The 21,536-nt window shown below is 41.8% G+C and overlaps 1 protein-coding gene across 3 annotated transcripts in view; it reads right to left on the reverse strand.

Moving 5' to 3' along the window:
* PPP4R3A (protein phosphatase 4 regulatory subunit 3A) overlaps positions 1–21,536 on the reverse strand; it is a 73,832-nt gene that overhangs the window by 38,117 nt on the left and 14,179 nt on the right. For all 3 annotated transcript variants that reach the window (XM_048852704.2, XM_048852702.2, XM_075129834.1), the window contains exons 3-4: positions 7,367–7,465; positions 3,017–3,634 (exon numbers count right to left, since the gene is read on the reverse strand). In XM_048852704.2, the coding sequence (XP_048708661.1) occupies positions 3,017–3,634; positions 7,367–7,465 (717 nt within the window). The remainder of the gene's footprint in view (positions 1–3,016; positions 3,635–7,366; positions 7,466–21,536) is intronic.

The raw sequence follows: 21,536 nt of genomic DNA on the forward strand, positions 1-21,536 counted from the left end.
TCTGAATCTGATGAGGTTCAATAAGGATAAGTGCAGGGTCCTGCACTTAGGACGGAAGAACCCAATGCACAGCTACAGACTAGGGACCGAATGGCTAGGCAGCAGTTCTGCGGAAAAGGACCTAGGGGTGACAGTGGACGAGAAGCTGGATATGAGTCAGCAGTGTGCCCTTGTTGCCAAGAAGGCCAATGGCATTTTGGGATGTATAAGTAGGGGCATAGCGAGCAGATCGAGGGACGTGATCGTTCCCCTCTATTCGACATTGGTGAGGCCTCATCTGGAGTACTGTGTCCAGTTTTGGGCCCCACACTTCAAGAAGGATGTGGATAAATTGGAGAGAGTCCAGCGAAGGGCAACAAAAATGATTAGGGGTCTGGAACACATGAGTTATGAGGAGAGGCTGAGGGAGCTGGGATTGTTTAGCCTGCAGAAGAGAAGAAGGAGGGGGGATTTGATAGCTGCTTTCAACTACCTGAAAGGGGGTTCCAAAGAGGATGGCTCTAGACTGTTCTCAATGGTAGCAGATGACAGAACGAGGAGTAATGGTCTCAAGCTGCAGTGGGGGAGGTTTAGATTGGATATTAGGAAAAACTTTTTCACTAAGAGGGTGGTGAAACACTGGAATGCGTTACCTAGGGAGGTGGTAGAATCTCCTTCCTTAGAGGTTTTTAAGGTCAGGCTTGACAAAGCCCTGGCTGGGATGATTTAACTGGGAATTGGTCCTGCTTCGAGCAGGGGGTTGGACTAGATGACCTTCTGGGGTCCCTTCCAACCCTTATATTCTATGATTCTATGAAGATCAGGCCTTTAAAGTGTTTCAAGCTGGCCACCCCAAGATTATTAGTCAATTTTTGAAAATTTAGGCAATATGTGCATTCTCCCCATTCTACACACAGGAAAACACATTCAGAGATCAAGTGATTCAGCTGAGGAGCATGGTAGTCTAGTAAGTTAGACTAGAAATCAGGAGACCTGGGTTTGACTTGCCCATGTAACTATGGGCAAGTAATTTTAATCTTTCAGCCACAGTTTCCCCATCTGTTATGGGGTAACGATATTCAACAGGGTGTTTTGAGGCTCATCTAAATAAACTAAGCTTAAAATGTTATGGCAAGTGTGACACATGGCTAAAAAGGGTTAAATATCCTGCAAAATAAATAACCCTCAAAAGACATGTGGGGAGATGTTTGTTTTTCTGTAATTACAAATATAGGAGTAGGGTCAACAATGCAATCAACAGTCCCTGTCTACGCTGCATTCTGATAATTCAGAGGTCAAAAGAAGATCCTAACATTTAAATGAATTGTAAACATGGGATATCTTGGTATTCATCTCTCTTTGAAAATGTACTGTGAATGGTGGAGGAACAAGCAAATGGCCTTATGCTAATTCTTATAGTTAAGTACTGGCTATGGACCTCCTTCAAAGTCATCCTAATTACCTTTTGTTCCCTGAGGAACTCCAACTTGTCAAAAGACATGAAATTGTATAAAAGATCCTTGGATCCTGATTCTGTCATCTCAGATCTGCTTAGGCTACATCAGGGGAAGTCTGAGTCACAAGACTGAGGTCCCAGTTATGCTGGTATGCCCTGAATATGATATTTGGACATTGGACTATAAACTACGAACTATTTCTGAAAGAACTCTTTGCAACTACAAAGCTCACCATCTCAGCTATGAATCTGCACCTAAATTAATTGAACTCATGTCTGTATGTACATTGATCTTTTAACCTCTTGTTTTTTAATAATTTTAATTTAGTTAATAAGAATTGGCTGTAGCGTGTATTTGGGTAAGATCTGAAACATTCATTAACCTGAGAGGTAATGTGTCCAATCCTTTGGGATTGGAAAAACCTTTTCTTTTACGCGATGAAATAAGATTTACAGAAACTTTCATCATATTTGATGTGGGTTCCTGGATGGAGGCCTGAGGCTGGATTACTTTAAGGGAACTGTGTCTCGACTTCTGAGTAAGCAGTAAGGTAATAAAGAAGCTGTTTTATGCTAGCTTGGTAAATCTAAGTTTTGGAATATCCACCAGCTTTTTAGGGTTTGGCTGCCCCATTTTTTGCAGTGTATCCTAATTGAGTTACCATAGCCGGGCCCCACTAGGACCACAGTCACAGCAAGTCTGCAGAAACATTTAGCACTGTGGTCACTTCTACAGACTACACAGTTACCAAGAAAACACGACCATTATCTCCATCATTCTTGCTTTTGTTTGGTTTAAGAAGCTGGGATCCATTGACTGCAGATTAATAAAATACACATCTGTGTGCCTTACCAGCTCTGCCTGGCTCTGATGAAAGCCTTATAGCGCTCACTGTGCTACACAGAGTTGATACTTACTTCTGCCCAGTTCACAGGGTTGGGTATGAATACCTAAGCAATGTGTGTGGGTAAGAACACCATGCATAAATTGTTTTTAATATCTAAATTTCTCCATGAAAACTTTTCAACAAATGCACAAATTCAAAACAAGACAGATTAGAACAGATTGGGTGTTCCTTGGCAAAACCATTTTGCAATTATGAGACAAAATAATTAGGAACATGTTTAAGAAACTAAGTCACCACTATTTTTTCCAAATTTGTATCTTCCAAACAACTTGTCTGCGCGGCCTCAACCTTCAGAAAAATTCTACTCTGGCATAAAATCATACATGTGAAATTTTAGGTGAAAAGATTTAGGGCACATTCATTCTTAGTTACAGAGGCTGCAGTCTTAACAAGTAAAGGCGTAACAACTGGGTAAGAATACTCACTACACCTTGCTAACTTCAATTCAACTTTGCTCAATTAGGTACTAAGGTAGTTTGTTACATTTACACTATAAGTTCTACAGTAATAAGTCTAAAGTTCACATTTTAATTGCAGAATATCAACTTTATAGCTCAGCCTTCCGAACTTTGTTAATCTTTTGCACATAATAAAATATATATATAAAAAAAAGATGCTGAAAGCCAGTTTCAAGTCAACTTTCCACGTTAAAAAGTAAGAGCTTCAGACTTACCTGTAACATACCAACTATTTCCACTTTATTAAAAAAAATGAAGGAGTGAAGTGTTGACAGCATATTTTCTTCAAACACTGAGGGAGTGGGTAGAACCATATCTTGGATATACTGTACTCTGTATGTTTGATGAATTTTTTGCTTCAGCTCTGGATCAGATATAGGAATCACCTCTTTAAATTTTGCTGTTTTTGTCAGAAATTCCCTGTGTTTCCGTGACGGCGATAAAGAAGGATCATATTCTAGGCATCCAATTACGTCCATTATACATTCCTCAGAAAACATTACTTCAAAAAGTGCAGTTCTGTTCAAAAGGAAGATTCCCTTGATAATTTCATACAAGTGGTGTAGTCCTTCAAGGTTCTCCAAGTCCTCACACACATGAAAAATTTCTAAGAGCTTTTTAATATAGCCCTCATTTTCCAATGCTAGTGCGAGTTTTTCACGACGCAGTGGGGAAGGCAGTGAAGATGCCACAAGTTCCGCAATTTCCTCTAGCCGATTCAATTCACAAGATGGCAATTCTAGACCTGGTGATGACATATCATCAAAACGTTCCTCCTCAGATTCATCTACAAGGTCCTGAGTAATATCCACTGAAGGATCTTTTCCTTGAACCTATTGCAATGAGACATTTTTTGTAAGTAAATTTTGTAAAATTTCTACTGGCAATTTAAAAAAAAAAAAATTTCTAAAGATGTGCATTTCCAGTAAGGGACAGAGGGTGAAGGAAAACAGCAAAAAGCCACACTACACTCCTTGATGGTACAAAGACTTCTAATCATATTTTTATTAAAAGCATGATCTGGAATGTCAATTATTCTACAGTAACTCCTCACTTAAAGTGTCCCGGATAAAGTTGTTTCATTGTTACGTTGCTGATCAATTAGGGAACATGATCGTTTAAAGTTGTGCAATGATCCCTTATAACGTTGCTTGGCAGCCACCTGATTTGTCCACTGCTTGCAGGAAGAGCAGCCCATTGGAGCTAGCTAGTAGGGGCTTGGCACCAGGATGGACCGGCAGCCCCCCATCAGCTCCCCGCTCCCCTAAGTTCCCTGTGTAGCAGCTGCCCAGCAGGCTACCAATTGCCAGTAGTTCAGCCATCCCTTCCCCGACTGCCATGTGCTGCTCCTGCTCTCTGCCTTGGAACTGCTCCTGGGAGCCTCCTGCTTGCTGTGCAGGGGATAGGGGGAAAGAGGTGGACTAATGTCAGGGTGTCCCCTTCCTCCTACTCCTGCCCCCCACTTACCCCTTCTCCATATAGAGCAGGGGGGAGACACAACAGGACTCAGGACTGAGAGAGCTGGCCGCAGCTGCTGTCTCAACTTCCTGATCTTTTTAAAGACAATGTACTTAGAATGTGGTGTCAGCGTACTTAAAGGGGCAATGCACATCTCTCTCTCTCCCACACACAGAGTGTGTCTCTCTGTCTGCCATGCTGTCTCCCCTCCCTCCATTCCTGCTACCTTGTACAGTGTGAGGCTACATTAACCCTTGAGGGCTCAGCCAAATGCTAGATCATTTAGCACTACAGCATTCCCTGGGAAATATCCCATCCTCTAACTTCACTACCTCAACCAAGCTTCACAATCATCAGTATTAATTTGTTTAAAACTTACACTGTCTCTCTGTGTGTGTGTAGTTTTTTGTTTGGTGAAAAAAATTTCCCTGGAACCTAACCCTCCCATTTACATTAATTCTTATGGGGAAACTGGATTCGCGTAACATCGTTTCGCTTAAAGTAGCATTTCTCAGGAACATAACTACAACGTTAAGCGAGGAGTTACTGTACTTCCTGGAGCCAAAAATAAATGCATGAATAAGAGTTTGCCATTTAAATACAATGCAATTCAGGTTCTGATGTGCTTTTGAATCCTGGCATAAAAGGCACAGTATGGGACACTGAACACCTTCATTAATATACGATTTTGAAACGGAGTAATATTCTGGACTAGATATTTAATGGTATTAGTTTGTATAAAGCTGAATACTTAAATGTCAGGAAACTGGAAATACAGAGAATAGAGAAATAGCAGAATTTTCTGAATACTTCAGGCAAAAAGGAAGACATTATCATCATCAGCAGCAGCACTTCTCAGGTGCCCATCACGAGAGCTTGAAAGGTCCCCTTGCCCAAGGTGAATAAGAAGTGTTCCCAGGTGAACAACACATCTGCAGAATCTAAACTTTCAATTAAAAATATTTTTTCTAACACTTATGATTTTGAATATAAGGTTCTAACGCAAATAGATATTAAACTGATGCAGCACAATCTTCTTAAGTTTATATACAACTTGTTCAACTACCTCTGCTGCTGATCAGAACTTTCCATGAGCTACACCAGAATGAACTGACCAGAGTCTTGTCAGTGTTTATTGGTATTTCTTACATCTGTGGGTAGTAGTGAAAATGACAAGAATCAAGTCAGTTTTGTTCTGCTGCAGTTTGGGAAAACTGAACATCAGCAGAGACAGGCACTGGTGCTATTCACTGAGAAAGAGGACTCAAAAATGAAGGTTGTTTCCAATACTCTGCCCTTTGTTCAATATATCTGCAGTAGCCAAAAAACCTGAGGGAATGGAAGAGGTTGACACTCTCACCCCATTGACGCAGCCAGGAGGCTAGTGGAGATATATAACAAACACCTCATTCTTGCAGCAGCCAGAAAGAAGGCTATGGAAGAATAATGAGAACACTTCTCCATCCTCATAGCAACCAAAGAAGGCTGGGGGAAGGAGAGAGACTCAAAGGCTTCAAATTTGGATGCCCTCCAGCCACAGGTGGATATAAAAGGTGGGGCCTCAAAACACAGTCCAAGGACAACAACCTGGCAAGAACACTAGCACATTCAATTTTCCCAAAGCTGGAAATGATTGACTTTTCACCTGGGTATTCCCTAGGAACAGTGGGTGCCACCCTATCTTTTGAAACTGTCTATAGCTAACAGTTTTAATCCTCTGGCAATATTTCCGATCGTGGGTTCATGGGTGGGAGAGCTCAATGGGCTAAAATAGAAAAAATGAGATGTATGAAGACATTGATCTATGGAGAGAAGTGGAAGGACAAAATATACAGGACAGAAGTAGAACAAAGAGGAGAGGAGGAGAGAAAGAAAAGAGACAGATAAAGGGGTGGTGGGAGAGATAAGGGGGCAGAGAGAAAGAAAAGGGAAGCAGAGATGGAAGAAGAGACACCCCATGGTTTATTACAGAAAAGAAAAAGAACGAAGTGAAGCTAGGAAGGAGAGAAAGTAACATCAAGCAAACGAGACATTAGTAATAATATTCAATGAATTTATTTGGGTGGTATTCAAACATCTACATAGCTGGCCAAATGCTATTAACACTGTGGAATACAGCAGATACATGCAGTCAATATATTTTCTGTTATTCAACCAGCCCTAGTAAAATATATTAAAAATTGTATTAAATAGAAAGTTGATTGACGTCACAATTAAAATGCAGTGTACGATGAACAGTTTAACTACTTTAAATTGAAAAGGTCAGAACTTTTGGGGGAGAATATAGAGGTACAGATCTGACTCCCAACCTAAAAATGTCAAATAAATCTTTCAACCCCGCCAGTCACCACAGGGACTCCATCACACACATGCAGAACAATAATCCACTCAAGTAAATTAACCAAGTTCCCCTCTCTCTGGTACAGCAGAAAGGCAACTGAAACAGGAGGGTACGAGAGAGAAGGAAGAGAAAGGCACAGATAAGAAAAAATTATATGAAGAACAGGGAATTAGGAGAAGCACAGGAACTAGGAGGGAAAACAGACTAGCATTAAGAAACCTACAAAAATGGAAAAGATAACAGGTAGATTAAATCAAATACAATCTCTATTCTACAGTCACTTCTAATGTTGAAGTGCAGTTTGAAACGATCTCCCACCTTAAAAAAAATGAAGTAATTAGTAACTAACGAAATCATTGTTATGAAACCTCATAGAAGTGTACGATTGGAAGGGACCTTGAGAGTCATCCATCCAGTCCAGTCCCCTGTACTCAAGGCAGGGCTAAGTAAAACTTGACACAGACCTATGTTTGTCTAAACTTTTTCATGAACCTGTACTTTGTGCAAACTTTCCTTAGGGAAAGTGTGGGTGAATCTCAAAGATACTTTTAATATATTTGAAAGCTCTCCTCAAAACTGTAACTGCTAAGCTTAGCACCAGACTTTATGGGGAAAGCAGCAGTTTCTCAATTACCAAATATGTAATTTTTTTCCCTCTGTATTTTTACTTACAAGTACTATGCTTAATCTTATTGTTAAAACAGTCCATAAAAATCAAAGGCATAACATTGCAACATCCAGATAATCTTCCATTTTTCAAACATACCTGACATATTTTTTCCCATATTTCATCACATCCTGCTTTTTCTTGAAAGCTAAGTGCCAAGTCATAATTTTCAGCTTCAGACCACACAATCAAAGTGTCCTTGAAAGAGATGGAGTTATATTTTAGCTATCACAGGTTTTAAAAAATGTTTTAAAAAAGAGTGATCTATCAGTTAATTTAACAAGGCAAATGTGAAACCAAAAACCAGAAGGACAGTATAACAATACATATTCAATCATCATATTTTAAAGTTATGTTTGAAGCTTCTAGGATCTTGAAATAGTCACATTTTATACAAACCAAAATAAACTAAGTCAAAGAATAATACTGAAAACTGTTTTAATCTTACTTTACGCAACTAAAAATTATATTTGAATAATGTATATACCATTCTTTAGCTTCAGGATATAATTATTCTCCTTCCGTCCCTAATAAAACATGCTAACAAGTACAATACATCAGTTATATTAACTAGACTTCCATGGGACTAATGACGGTGCATAAAATTACACACATGCATAAGTCGTGTGCAGGATCAGGGTCACAGTCAGCTTCCAGACCTGTTATGCCCCAGAAAGCGCTATGCTGATGCAGTGTCTAAGTACCACGGAGATGTATTTCTAAAAATGCCTATAAATTTGAAACTATGACAAAGCTATTGATAAGCATGGAGCTAATTTATTGGGTGTATGAATGTCTTTTCTACCACTATACTCAACTGTATGCCCTCCCCACCTTTATTTTAAATCTGAAAGGATATAACATTTACCAGTTTGCTAGACCACAAAACTTGGTTAAAATGGCACCAAGTTGTGCTTGTCTCTTACTAAGCCTGTGATCATGTCCAAGTGTTGCCCTGTCGTTTCTGTAAATCAGCATAGTATATGCAGGGGTATTAAACAGGCATAGAAGCTGATAATCTGGTGTACCTTTTCAAACAAAGGTATCAATTCTCTCTCTGAGCAGGGCTATGAGGAAACATATTGCTAAAATTAACAGACTGCTAATTCCCTTTACATGCATTTCGGTATAATCTACTTTATTTAAGTAGTGCATTCAAGTTTACTTTGCAGTGTTGCTGCTGTGTTGGTCCCAGGATATGAGAGTGACGAGGAAGGTGAGGAAATATCTTTTACTGAACCAAATTTTGATCATGGAAGGGACTAGCTTTTGAGCTTCACAGAGCTCTTTCTCAGGTCTGGAGAAAGTAACCAGAGTGTTATTTAGGAACTTCTTTTTCTCTTCTTGTACCGTTTAAAAGAAATATGAATTAGAGTTATACAGCTGGCCTGATAAAAGACCACCTTTTGTAGTCAAATGCAAAAATATACACTCACTCATTGGATATATAAAAAATTAAAACATCAGAAACTCTTTTCTGATCAAATTCAACATTTAAATCTGAAGCATGCTATACAACAGAAGACCTATGCTACATTATGCATAACCTTGTTTAGTTTACTACTCTCATTTTTAAAGGAGTTCATTTTAAATTTGTCATAGTGAGAGGTTACAAGAGACTTACATAATTAAACATTTCATATGTCAAGTGGGTTTTTGTTTACTTCAACAAGCATTAAATGGATAATAACCATAAAAGGGAAAGTGAGCATTTTTATTTTAAAGTGAACTTGCCAGAAAAATATCTTCATTTTTGCCTCTACCCATTACCCAATCCCCAACGCTTAAAAAAAATAATAAACTAGTCAAATAGCACAGCACTACTATCCTGCTCCACTGTGAGCAAGTCAATCAAGAAAGTAATATCCTTTTGCCATTACCAGAGCACCTATTTAGCTTCAAATATACCACTGAGTTTATCTTGCGAACGGCAGTTTACCTTTTCTTTTTCCAAAGGGTTGGGGAAGAGGTGGTGGACAGAAGGAAGAGATTTAGCAAGCCACCTCCAAAATACAAAAGGAAAAAAGTTGCAATGAATGATGTATCCTCATGCGAGACAGATTACAGTGCAAATGCGTTGGTGGTAAATTAGCAGCACATGGTGCTGCTGTCACCTAATGAGGAAGGAAAATACACTGCCTATAATTTTTAGGAGGGCGGGGGGGAAAAAAAGACCGAAGGAAAGAAAACTGAAGATCATTGAAATAATGACATAAGAACCAGATATCAAATTGATGTTTCTTCAGCACAGTTTCTTATTTTACCACCACTTAACTGAAAACTGCAGTTACTCTATGAATCTGTATCAAATTCTAGCACTACCTATACTGAAACTTCTGTCAATAATACATAGCAATAGCACCCACAGACCCCAATCAGAATCAGGTCCCCATTGTGCCAGGCCCTGTGTTTATTTAAAAGATTAATTTCACTTTAAATAGTAATGCTAACTTGATATAGACTAGTACAATAGATAAAATTCTCATTTAATTGGGTGCGGTTGGATTGCTGGACAAACCATTTCAAAGCAGAAAGAAGTCAATAGGTAAGATGCATTTTTCCCCTCTGTCAAAGACATGACCATCAAGACTAATAGGGAAGTTACTCATAACAAGAAGGAAAGATACAAGAAGGTCAAACATAATCATTCATATAATAGCTTAACACAGTGGTTCTCAAGCTTTTTTCATTTGCGGACCTCTAAAAATTTCAAAACGAGGTACAGACCCCTTTGGAAATCTCAGAAAATCTGCAGACCCCTCAGGGGTCCACTGACCACAGGTTGAGAACCACTGGTTTAAACACAATTACTTCTGTTGAACAACATCAGCTACTGCTTTTCAAATAAGGTCAAGCAATATCCTTTCTATCTTTTCCTAATATGGAGTTTACATAGCATTCTACTTTTTGAAAACATTAACTAAAGAAATTACTAGCAAAAATACTTTGGATAAGTAAACATCCTTTAATAGCTTTCAAGGTTGCTTTAAGTTCATAAAAGCAACATTCCATTTATCATACTAGTGTTTCCAAACTTTGTTAGAGCTACTTATCTTACTGCCTTCAACTCTTGTCACATATATATTACAAATGCATATATAGTCTCCTCATAATAAGTCTAGAATAAGCCACTATGCTGTTATGCTCCTAAGTGCTTTGGAATTAGACTATTCGTGGTTTCTAAATGGCAAATGAATTTACAAAAAAGTGCTTACCTACCTTTCATAACTGTTGTTCTTCAAGATGTGTTGCTTATGTCCATTGTAAGTAGCTGTGTGTGAGCCGCATGCACAATCGGAAGGTTTTTCCCCTAGCGGTGCCTGTCGGGTCAGCTGTGGAGCCCTCTGGAGTGGCGCACTTATGGCAGTGAGTATAGGTCCCTGCCGACCCGCCACCTCTTCAGTTCCTTCTTACCGGATACTCCGACGGAGGGGAGGTGGGTGGGTCTTGGAATGGACATGAGCAACATATTTCGAAGAACAACAGGTATGAAAAGTGGTTACACTTTTTCTTCTTCAAGTGATTGCTCATGTCAATTCCAAGTAGGTGACTCCCAAGCAGTCCCCCAAAGGAGGGGTCAGAGTTCACCGAGCTGCCAGCTGTAGCACGGCTCTACCAAATGCAGCATAGTCTCTCGCCTCCTGAGCGATGGCATAGTGCAATGTAAAGGTGTGAATAGACAACCATGTCGCCACCCTGCAGATGTTCTGAATGGGGACCTGTGCCAGGAATGCTGTAGATGAAGCCTGCGCTCCTGTGGAGTGCGCTGTCAATGCAGGGGATGGAATCTTTGCCAGGTTGTAGCACATTCTGATGCAGGCTATGATCCAAGAAGAGATCTCTGAGACGAAACAGGGAAACCCTTCATTCTTTTGGCAATAGACATGAAGAGCTACGTCAACTTCCTAAATGGCTTTGTTCGCTCGATGTAAAAGGCTAATGCCCGTCTGACATCAAGAGAACGTAGCATGTGTTCCTTGTCATTGGCATGTGGCTTAGTATACAACACTGGCAGAAAGATGTCCTGATTCGCGTGAAATTGTAAAACTGCCTTCGGGAGGAAAGCTGGGTGCAGCTGCAATTGTACCATGTCCTTATATAAAACTGTATAAGGGGGCTTGGACGTCAAAGCCTTGAGCTCAGAAAGCCTCCTGGCTGATGTTACAGCCACTAGGAACGCCACTTTCCAAGACAGGTAGAGCAGAGAGCATGTTGCTAGAGGCTCAGAGAGAGGGACCATAAGCCTTGAGAGCACCTGGTTAAGATCCCATGGAGGGATCAGTTGTTTTACTTGGGGTACCATCTGTCCAGCCCGTTGAGGAAACGGCCAACCATAGGGTTAGTAAACACCAAGTGTCCCGTTGAGCCAGGATGGAAAGCTGAAATTGCCGCCAGGTGCACCACTACTGACTAAACTGCCAGCCCCTGTTGCTTCAGGTGAAGCAAGTAGTCCAGGATAAAGGGAATCGGGACTGTAATGGAGGAGTACCTTTCTGGAGAGACCAAATGGAAAATCTCTTCCACTCTGCCAGATGAGTGGTGTGAGTGGAAGGCTTCCTGCTGCCAAGGAGAACCTCCCAAACAGAGTCCGAGCAGGTAAGTTCAAGCACATTCAGCCATGGAGTTTCCATGCTGCGAGATGGAGAGAATCTAGGTTGAAGTGCTGGAGGTTGCAGTGTGATCAAGTCCAGAACCAAGGGCAAAGTCATGAGCGTATTCCCTGACAGGTCCAGCAGAGTGGTAAACCAGTGCTGACATGGCCATGCTGGTGCTATTAAAATCAATGACACTTTCTCTCGCTGGACCTTGTGGATGAACAGGAAAGGCAAGAATGCGTACATCAGGCGTCCTTTCCAGCACAGGAAGAAGACATCCGCGAGTGAGTCCGGGCTGTGGTTCAGGAAGGAGCAGGGGTCCTCCTGACCTTCCAACTCACAGAGGTCCTCCCGTGCAGGTGCTTCCCGCGCAGGGGCAGATGCGGTGCTGGACACAAACTCAGTGCCGGGTTCAGTGCCAGCCTGGGCGCTGGGCTCCAAACCCCTTGGTGGTTCCCTCACCATGGAAGCAGACAGAGGTCCCCATCTGTCCGAGGTGACCGAAAGTGATCTGAAGCTTGGCCCGTGGGCTTGATGATACGCCCATGGGGTCCAGAATGGCCACTGAGTGGGGGCCTGTCACTGTAGCGGCCCGGGCATCATCAGAAGTTGTTGTGTCTTGTTATGCCTGGAGTGATGAAATCAGTGCCAGATGCATCTGGAAACATATGATTCCAGCTCCGACTCAAGAGTCTGATCTCTGGCTCCACAGCAGTGCCGGGCAGGACAGTGCTGGTGCTGAGGCGAGGACAACCGGTGGCGCAGCATGTCCAGTTTTCCCTTAGACAATCCAGCCCTCCTGTGCAGTGCTGGAGCTGCCAATGCCAGCGCTCTCTGTGTTGCCTGCACTGTCAGCTCTGCCGGCGCCGGGGAGTGCTGGGTTGCCATCTCTATGAGGTCCCTAGAGGCTTCAAATGTGTCAGGAATGGGCGGCATGTTCAACACCCCAATGTAGCTCTCCCGTCTCAGGGAGTCCAACTGAACTGGATTCAATGGTTCTGCCTGGTGGCCAGAGTCAACGGCTGTCCCTGAGCAGGAGCTGAGTGTCCAGAAGTGGGATGCATTCTATGGGCCCCATCACGCTCCACTGCTCAGACTGTTGGTGAGCACCCCCTTTCATCTCTTCTCTGTTTATGTAGCACCGATTTCACTCGCCGGTGCTGAGAAGTCACTGAACTTGTCTTCAGGACCAGAGAGCGGCGGTGCCATAGGTCTCTGGGCCCCAAGTCATTCACTGGCACCGTGGCCTCCCTTACTGAGGCAGGCCAGTGTGCTCCGCACCAAAGTGCTGTGCTTGGATTCCAATGCAGTATGAGCCAGCTAGAGATGAAGAGCTGACTCCATAAGGAGAAACTTAAGTCTAAAGTTTCTCTTCTTAGTCCTTGGGTGGAAGCTCCTGCATCATTTTGCTGTACAAGAAGGGCGATCGTGAAGTTCTAAAGAACTATCATCCAATATGCCTGCTCTCACATGTCTACAAGCTGTTCACCAAAATAATAACAAACCGCAGAGTCTGGACAAGCAGCAGCTGAGAGAGTAGGCAGGTTTTTGAAGGAATTTCAGCATAATGGACCATATCTTCACTACAAAACAGCTATTGGAGTGCTCAAGAGAATACAAATTCCCTTTATGCATTGCCTTCGTCAACTATAAAAAAGCATTTGACAGCGTAGAGATCGATGGAATGCTGAAAGCTCTTGCAGAGTAGGGCATTGACACAAACTACAGGCTATTAGAGGACGCAAACTGACTGCACTACAGGTACAACTCTGTTCGACACTCCCCTTCGCAACCCAGTCAAAAAAGGTGTGAAGCAAGGAGACACAGTTTCACCAAAACTCTTCACAGCCTGTCTTGAAATGGTAATGAGGTGGATGAATTGGAAGGGTGGAATCAGCGTCAATGGAGAGCAGTTAAACCACCTCAAATTTATGGACGATATTGTGTTGACTGCCGAAAACACTATCAAACTACAGAAGACAAAATGTATGTGGTCTGATGCCTTGCCAAAAGCCCAAACAATAGTCAAGGGAGAACAAAAAGAAGAAGTTGAGCAATAAGTTTATTTGGGCCAAAAAATTAACATGTGCCATGATCAGGAAGACGAACTCTCACAAACAAAGCAAGCTGGTTGGTGCACATTCAATTCTATCAAGGATGTCCTCCAAGAAAAAAAAAAAATCAACAAGGCAACAAGCGCCAACCTCTTCAACTCAACAGTACTGCTGGCAATGTTGTATGGCAGCGAAACATGGGTGCTAACGAAGATAGAGGAGCAACAACTGTCTATCATGGAGAGGGGGATGGAAAGAAGAATTTGCGGGATTTTAATGGCAACTGAGTCCCCAATGAAGTGATCAAACAGCAGAGCGGAGTGCAGGATGTCATTGTTGAAAGCGGGTACAATAAAATGCAATGGGCAGGGCATATAGCAAGGCTCACTGACAATCGATGGACTGCAGCTGTCGCCAAGCGGTACCCATTGGAACTGAAATGACCACTCGGCTGATCTCCAAAGAGATGGGAAGATTTTATCATGAAAACGCATGGCCGCACACGGAGAAGGAAACCTAGGATAAGAGAAGAATGGAAGACTTGTTGTGCGATCGGCACAATCTATATGAGGGACTGATTGATCAAGGTGATACACACTTTTTAGCAAGAACTTAGCTAAACACATGAGAGAAGATTATCAGCAAGCTATTGCTGAGTAACTCTTTCTCTAAACTCTGAGAATCATGCATGTCTGCTTGCGGCTTGGAAGAAATATCTTGTGCCAGGTGGATGAGTCAACACTGCCTTGTCCCAGGAAAAGAGAATTTTTGCTGTTTGGCATAGTCAGTCAATAGCGATCTGTCCTTTTCATATCATCATATTGGTAACACTCGATCAGAGGTAGTAAAATTAAGAATCCCATCCAGGAATTCTGACCGTGTCCCTTTTAAAGAAAGCTATGCATTGGACATGGAATTTCAGTACTTTTCAGGTTCGCTATTTGCATAGGCTGCACCCCTGTTCTGCACTTATCAACATAAGGATTGATTTATTGTCACACTTTCAACAGGGTAATGACATCTCTTGAATTTCGTTCAGAAATCAGCACAATTAGTTGCTGGCTTGACATCACCCACCATATTATGTCCATCATATGTAAACTTTGGCTGCTTAAAGTGACAGATGATGGTTTTTAAAGCCCTAACATTATAGGCCATGGCCACGCTCGAGATCTCTTTCTTAAGCCCCAATCTGACGTATATTTCTGGAGACACTATGTTTTAGGAATCCCACCATTGCAGATCAAATCAGCAGGTGACTGCTGCTTTGCTGCAAGTAAGCGGGGCTACCATACAGAATTTACTCACCCTTGACATCTGTCTTAATTCATTTCTACTCATTTTTAAAAGTTCCTTTAAAAATAAATCTCAAGGTTTTTTGTTTTTTTTTTTTTAAGTGGGACCAGTGCTGGCTCTATGTTATCATCATAGTTTCACTTTCTTCTCCCCATAACCCTACCAAAAATAAAAATAAAACTATTTTTCAGCAGATTCGAGAGTGGTTTCATTTGAATGTTAGTGAGATGGTTACTAATTATGCTTGTGGAAAAGTTAGGGCTTTATAAGAATGAGTAATTTCAAAGAGTTGATGCCTTGGAAACAATTCTGTAGTAAGATGAATCTTGTAGCAAGAGATGCTGATCTTAATTCTAGAAAACTGACCGTGTTCTGTAGTCTTTTCTTGCACTAGTACTGACATGTTTAAAGGATCATCAGCCATCTTTGCAGGCATCTATAATCAGTTCTGAAGATGTAACAGAAGAGACACCTTAATGTTACTGAGTCATATAATTTACCATCTAATGGATACCGTGACATAATGTTCTGATGACATGCTGTAGCCTGACCTGCTGGTAAACCAAGTTTCAAAAAATATTCTCTGAGGCATCAGTTATGTCAAGCCAGAACACCACGTTCCCTCAAACAGATAGGAATGAATCAGTTTCAGCTGATACCTACTGAAGTAATCTTCTGGCGATATTGCTAATATGACCAATGCGAATACTTTTATTCTGAATTTGGTCCCATATTATTTGCTCATCCTGAAGGCTCTGTAAATTCACTTTGGGTCTCCTGAAAACTGCAAAAAATATTAAAGTACATATCTACAAGTGATTTTTTTGTTGCATTTGCTCTATTAGCTCCTATGTTCAATAGCTGAACTTTTGTTTTTAGTTGCAGTATATTTCAAGAACGTGGGATAGAATAACATATTCCAGTTTAAAGAAAAGGAGTACTTGTGACACCTTAGAGACTAACAAATTTATTTGAGCATAAGCTTTCGTGAGCTACAGCTCACTTCATCACAATGGAAGCTGTGGAGTCAGCGCTCAGCGTGCAGAGACAGCCCCCCCACCACCCTGAGGCCACAGGGGGTTGGACTAGATGACCTCCCGAGGTCCCTTCCAACCATGATATTCTATGATTCTATGATATTCCCACCAACCCAAGTGTACTTTCTGTATTTAGTGGACTAACCATTTCCATCTGCCTTTTCTGTTTGTAATCCTAAATTTGTTATTTATTTTTACAATTGCTTTGATAATTGGTTTAAAATAATCTAAAAATGCACTCCATTCGTTAACAGTATAGTATTAAAAATATACATTACTCTCTATAGATTAAAGGTACTGTATTACGTAGCTGAACTGTAGTGCTTGTCTACATTTGAATATGAACTCTTTAGTGAATGGACCGTGTCTTCTTCAATGGATTACATAAGCCAAAAAAGAGAAGTCTTTTTTTATTGGTCAAGCAAATCATCAATCATATGACTCTGGGACATGTCTTGCCACAGCAGAGGAACTGCTAGGAGAAGAGGTGGCAATTTTTCTGCTTTCTGATAGCAGTTTTGAATTTCTCTCCTTTTTCTGAGCTACAGGGAATTCGGAGAATTCAGTTTCATTTCCTAGCTATTTCTGCCTCCAACAGAAACCTCATTTTCTATATTTAAAACACTCCTAAAGGAAGAAGGCATGCCAGGAAATTTGCTATTGAATAGGTTGTCTAAAAGATCCAAAATCTTAATAATCTTTCCACAGAGTACAAAACTGAACATATTACACGTATTACTACATCAAGTATGCCTTCTTAGGCCTTTTTTTTTTTTTTTTTTAAATGCAGAGTATTTGGAAGTTTCCAGCTAATGAAAGTATAATTAAGCAATGCATTATGTTCTTCCTGCTACCATGAACTTTGATCAGAAACATCTTGAACTAAAAGTAAATAGGAACATGCTCCAAATGCTTGTTACTCTCACATACCCAGGAAAAACTTCTGCCAATAAGCTTGAAGTAGGAGGCCTTAAAAGATTTAGGCTGTGACTGACAATTCTTGAACTTTATACATAACTGTATAGCAGAACAACCCTTTAGTGAGGCTTGCTAAACTTTTAGAGCATGATTTTTATGGTATGTTTTGTCTGGTATGCCAAGTGTAGAACTGACTGGGAACCAGTTCAGCCCTGAGAACATGCTGAAACATCCCTGAGGCTACTCTAATTTGTGCTGGATGGTAACAACTCCTAAGAGGCCAGCCAAAGATTGCTGGATCTGCAAGAGCAGTCCAGCAACAAACCCGGTACCTGGAACTGCAAGGAGGTTTGATACAATCAGCCAGGGATTCCTTCCACTTCAGGGGAAACCCCTGCTGCTGAATGAAGCCAGCTTTCTGGCTCCCTTACCCCAGCAGATTGTTAAAAACCCTCTACTTATAGGTACAAGGACCTAACCCTATGAACGAGAGATCATAGAACTCAAGCACAGAAGGGGGGACAATGGTAGCTGAACTACAAATGGGCTATTTTGCTAGGGAAAGATGCAGCTGGAAGGTAATACAACAGATGTGAAGTCCATGTGAATACCCAGGGATCTACAAGCAAGCATTTTCTATACATCTGTGGACTCCACATCAATGAGATACCACACTACACGTCCACTGTACCAGCACTACTTCCTCATGAAAAGAGATATGAAAATCACCACAAATTTAAACTGAATTTTTGACTTAATTCTCCTATTTCAGCACAATTTTTTGAGGAAGAGACTAATCTGGATAAGCTAGAAGAAAGCCTAATATGAGTGGACCAATATCACACAGTAGAGATTCTTGCCAGTACCCCTAGAAAAGCAATGGGTGCAGGAACAGCAGCACAGACATTTTCCAGGAGTGCTGCGTAAGGAATGATTGGAGGAAAAGAAAAGCGGAAATGAAGAGAGAGACTGGAAAGGTGAAAATGCATACAAACCAAATGAGGGAGCTGCACTATAATGGTGATGAGCAGGTGGTTCAGCAACAAGTGATGCCTTGTTCTAGGCCAGGAGGCTCTACGCTTGCAGCACTTAATTTTTTGGTGACAGAAAAAGGGCTAGGAAAAAAACAGCTCATATTGCTCTTTAGAGATGGACTCTGGAATATACGTTACAGAACTGAACTGTGAGTAACAGTGGTGGGGCTGCGTTGGTGTAAGCATCAACAATGTAGTATGTTCACAAAAGTCATGCTGTTGTGGGTGCAGATCCTTTAGGGTTTGGCTTAATGCCCACAGAAGTATTCTGCTATGTCACAGCAGCTTTACTGCTCTCTGAGTACCTACCCCAGTGCTCCCACACAGCTCTTCCAGAAGGCATATAATCTCTACAGTATATAGCATACACGTGCACCTGTTCACTCTCATTTCTGATTTGTTCCATTATCTACTTCCTGCACAAGACCACCACAGATTGTGAGAGGCACAGAAATACCATCACACATTGTACAGGTGAAATAGCCAAGAGTCAGGAGTTCCCTATGTCAGGTCAACTCTGGGACTGGAGTCCCAGCATCTGACAACACTCAAATTAAGGTGCTTGATTCAATTATTGCTACAGTTTTTGTTGTTGGTTTTTTAAAAATTTTCATTTTCCTTATATTATTCAGAAATAGGTAATATCCAGGCCCAGGTTTGGTGGTGGTGATATCCACACTCAAGGCCACTAGACATAGCTCAGCCAATTTCCACTCTCACCTCCTAACCACCCACCTACTTCAGTAAAGTCCCCAAGGATATAGTGGTCCTCCAGCCAAATAGGGGGGAGTGGACAGCATTGAAGAGTAGCTCTGGGAGCAACATGGAGAGATATACTGCTGTACTTGGAGCAGGGTGGATAAAAATCAATGATTTTTAAAAAAAAAAAGTGGATCTAAAGATAGTTTTAATTAAGACACATTATAGCTCGAAGATATCTCATCATGGAATAGGGATTATACATTCTAATTCTATAGTATAAGACAATATTCATGTAATGTTTAAGAAAAGTTTTGTAAATGAGTTCCAATAGTTCAAGGATTAGGGACCCAATCTTATGTGGTTCCAGGGGCTTCTGTATAGATTTAGGTTAATCTTTCTATCTACACAATGGGACTCAGTGTTCAGTCTAGAACAGGGGCGGGCAAACTTTTTGGCCTGAGGGCCACATCAGGTTTCCAAAATTGTATGAAGGGCCAGTTAGGGGAGGCTGTGTCTCCGCAAACAGCCAGGCACAGCACGGCCCCCGCCTCCTACCTGACACCCCTGCTTCTTGCCCCCCCGACGGTCCCCAGGGGACTCCTGCCCCATCCACCACTCCCTGTCCCCTGACCAGCCCCAGATCCCCAACCCTGACTGCCCCCTGCTGCCCCATCCAACCCCCCACTCTCATTCCTGAGTGCCCCTCTGGGACTCCTGCCCCACCTTCTGACTGCCCCAACCCCTATCCACACCCCTGCCAATCCCCCTGAATTCCCCAGCCATCTATCCAACTCCCCCTGCTCCCTGTCCCCTTACCGTGCGACCTGGAGCATCGTGTCTGGTGGTGCTACAGCTTCGCCGCCCAGAGCACCAGGTCAGGCTGCGGCTCTGCAGCTGCGCAACCTCGCCGTCCAGAGCATTGCACCGGCGGCACGGCGTGCTGAGGCTGCGGGGGAGGGGGAATAGCAGGGGAGGGGCCGGGGAATAGCCTCCCAAGCCAGGAGCTCAGGGCCTGGGCAGGAGGTCCTGCGGGCCGGATGTGGCCTGCAGGCCATAGTTTGCCCACCTCTGGTCTAGAAGATACCATCGGAGATGCTTAGTTTTGCAGTTCTCAAACTGTGGATTTGTGTCTCCAGAGACAACATGCTTGTTAACAGCAAAAATGTTTTAAAATAAATAAATAATATAAAAAGGTGAGAAATAACAGACCTCAACCCTATTGTCCCTCTGCAAATTTGTGTACACAGAGTCAATCTCTTACCTCTCTCTAAAAGTGCCAAGTTTCAAGAAGTTCAATGAACAGAAGATTGTTGGGGGCAGAATAGATCTGGACAAGGAAAAGAAGTCTGGAGATAAATATGAGAAGGGAGGGACAGACAATAGAAACAAAAGTGAAACTGTTTGAGCAGCATATTCCAGAAGTCTTGAGGTCTTTCTGAGTGTAGTCTTCATTGATTTGAGATCTACCATCGCATTCTCTCACTAGAAGGAAAAACCTATAATGGCAGCAGGCCGTAAAAGAGACCCAATTTGGGAATATTTTAACGAAGTTCTTCTACCTGTGGGTAAGACAGGCATGTGTTCAAAACGCAAACAGTGCAACAAAGAAATGCAAAGTCTGGTTGCCCAAATGAAACAACATCATGAGAAGTGTTCCTTCTCAGGAGGAAGCTGCGTTGAAGATGATGAAAGGAACATCACTTTAAAAATGTATAGTGTGTACCTTCTAAAAATGAAACCTACATCTATCTCTGAGTTGTGAAGAATATGTATTAAGGTTATAACAACCAACAAGAATGCACTTTTATGTAGAAATCCATGATTAAATCGAGTCTTCCTGACTAGTCAATTTGATTTAAATCAAATCCACCCTGACTTGAAGGCAAGAGGCGGCACATGGGATAGGCTTGATGTGTATCTGCTAACCAATTTCCCTGTTCTGTTTTGTTTTTCAGAGCTCCAGGATATGGAAAACAGCCCTAACAGGCTAAAAAGCTAAGTCAGCCCCCAATTAAAATAATTATGTTGTGGAATTTCTCTGCATGTATAAGTGAATGTAATCTAAAAAAGCTAACTTTTGCTTTTGGCTTTCCAGGAAAAACAAACAAACAAAAAAAACCAGATCTGATAAAGTTTGGTATAATACAGTTCTGTTATCTTTGTGTCCTTCACTGATGCGCTGGGGGAGCAAAACCAGCAAAAGCTGTTTCTGGGTCTGCATACAACCAACTTGACAAGTAATAATAGAGCTCTGAGCTGTGAAAACTGTCACTGAAGTGTGAACAGATTTATTCTTGGATAGCAATATTTGTACCACTAGTGTTATGCTAGTGATCTCTGTTCACACTGACACTAATGCAGTTGAGACAACAAGGCAGCATTTCTGGAAGCAAATCTAATCCAAGCAATGGTTCCCAATCACGCACATCTCATCTGTGTGGACACGAGAAGTGTTACACACATGCTAAGGAGATCACAGAGTGGCTAACATGACGAATTTCATTGGTATAAGGTAGCCCTGGATGAAAGAGAAAGTTATTGTTGATAGGATCTAACCCTCCAAAGCTGGAGTAAGTCACCACAGTACACGTGAGGTGAGACTTTGGAGAAGGAAGTAAGGGTAGTGATGGAAA

The sequence above is a fragment of the Caretta caretta genome, chromosome 6, assembly GCF_965140235.1.
Source record: "Caretta caretta isolate rCarCar2 chromosome 6, rCarCar1.hap1, whole genome shotgun sequence".
NCBI lineage: Eukaryota > Metazoa > Chordata > Testudines > Cheloniidae > Caretta > Caretta caretta.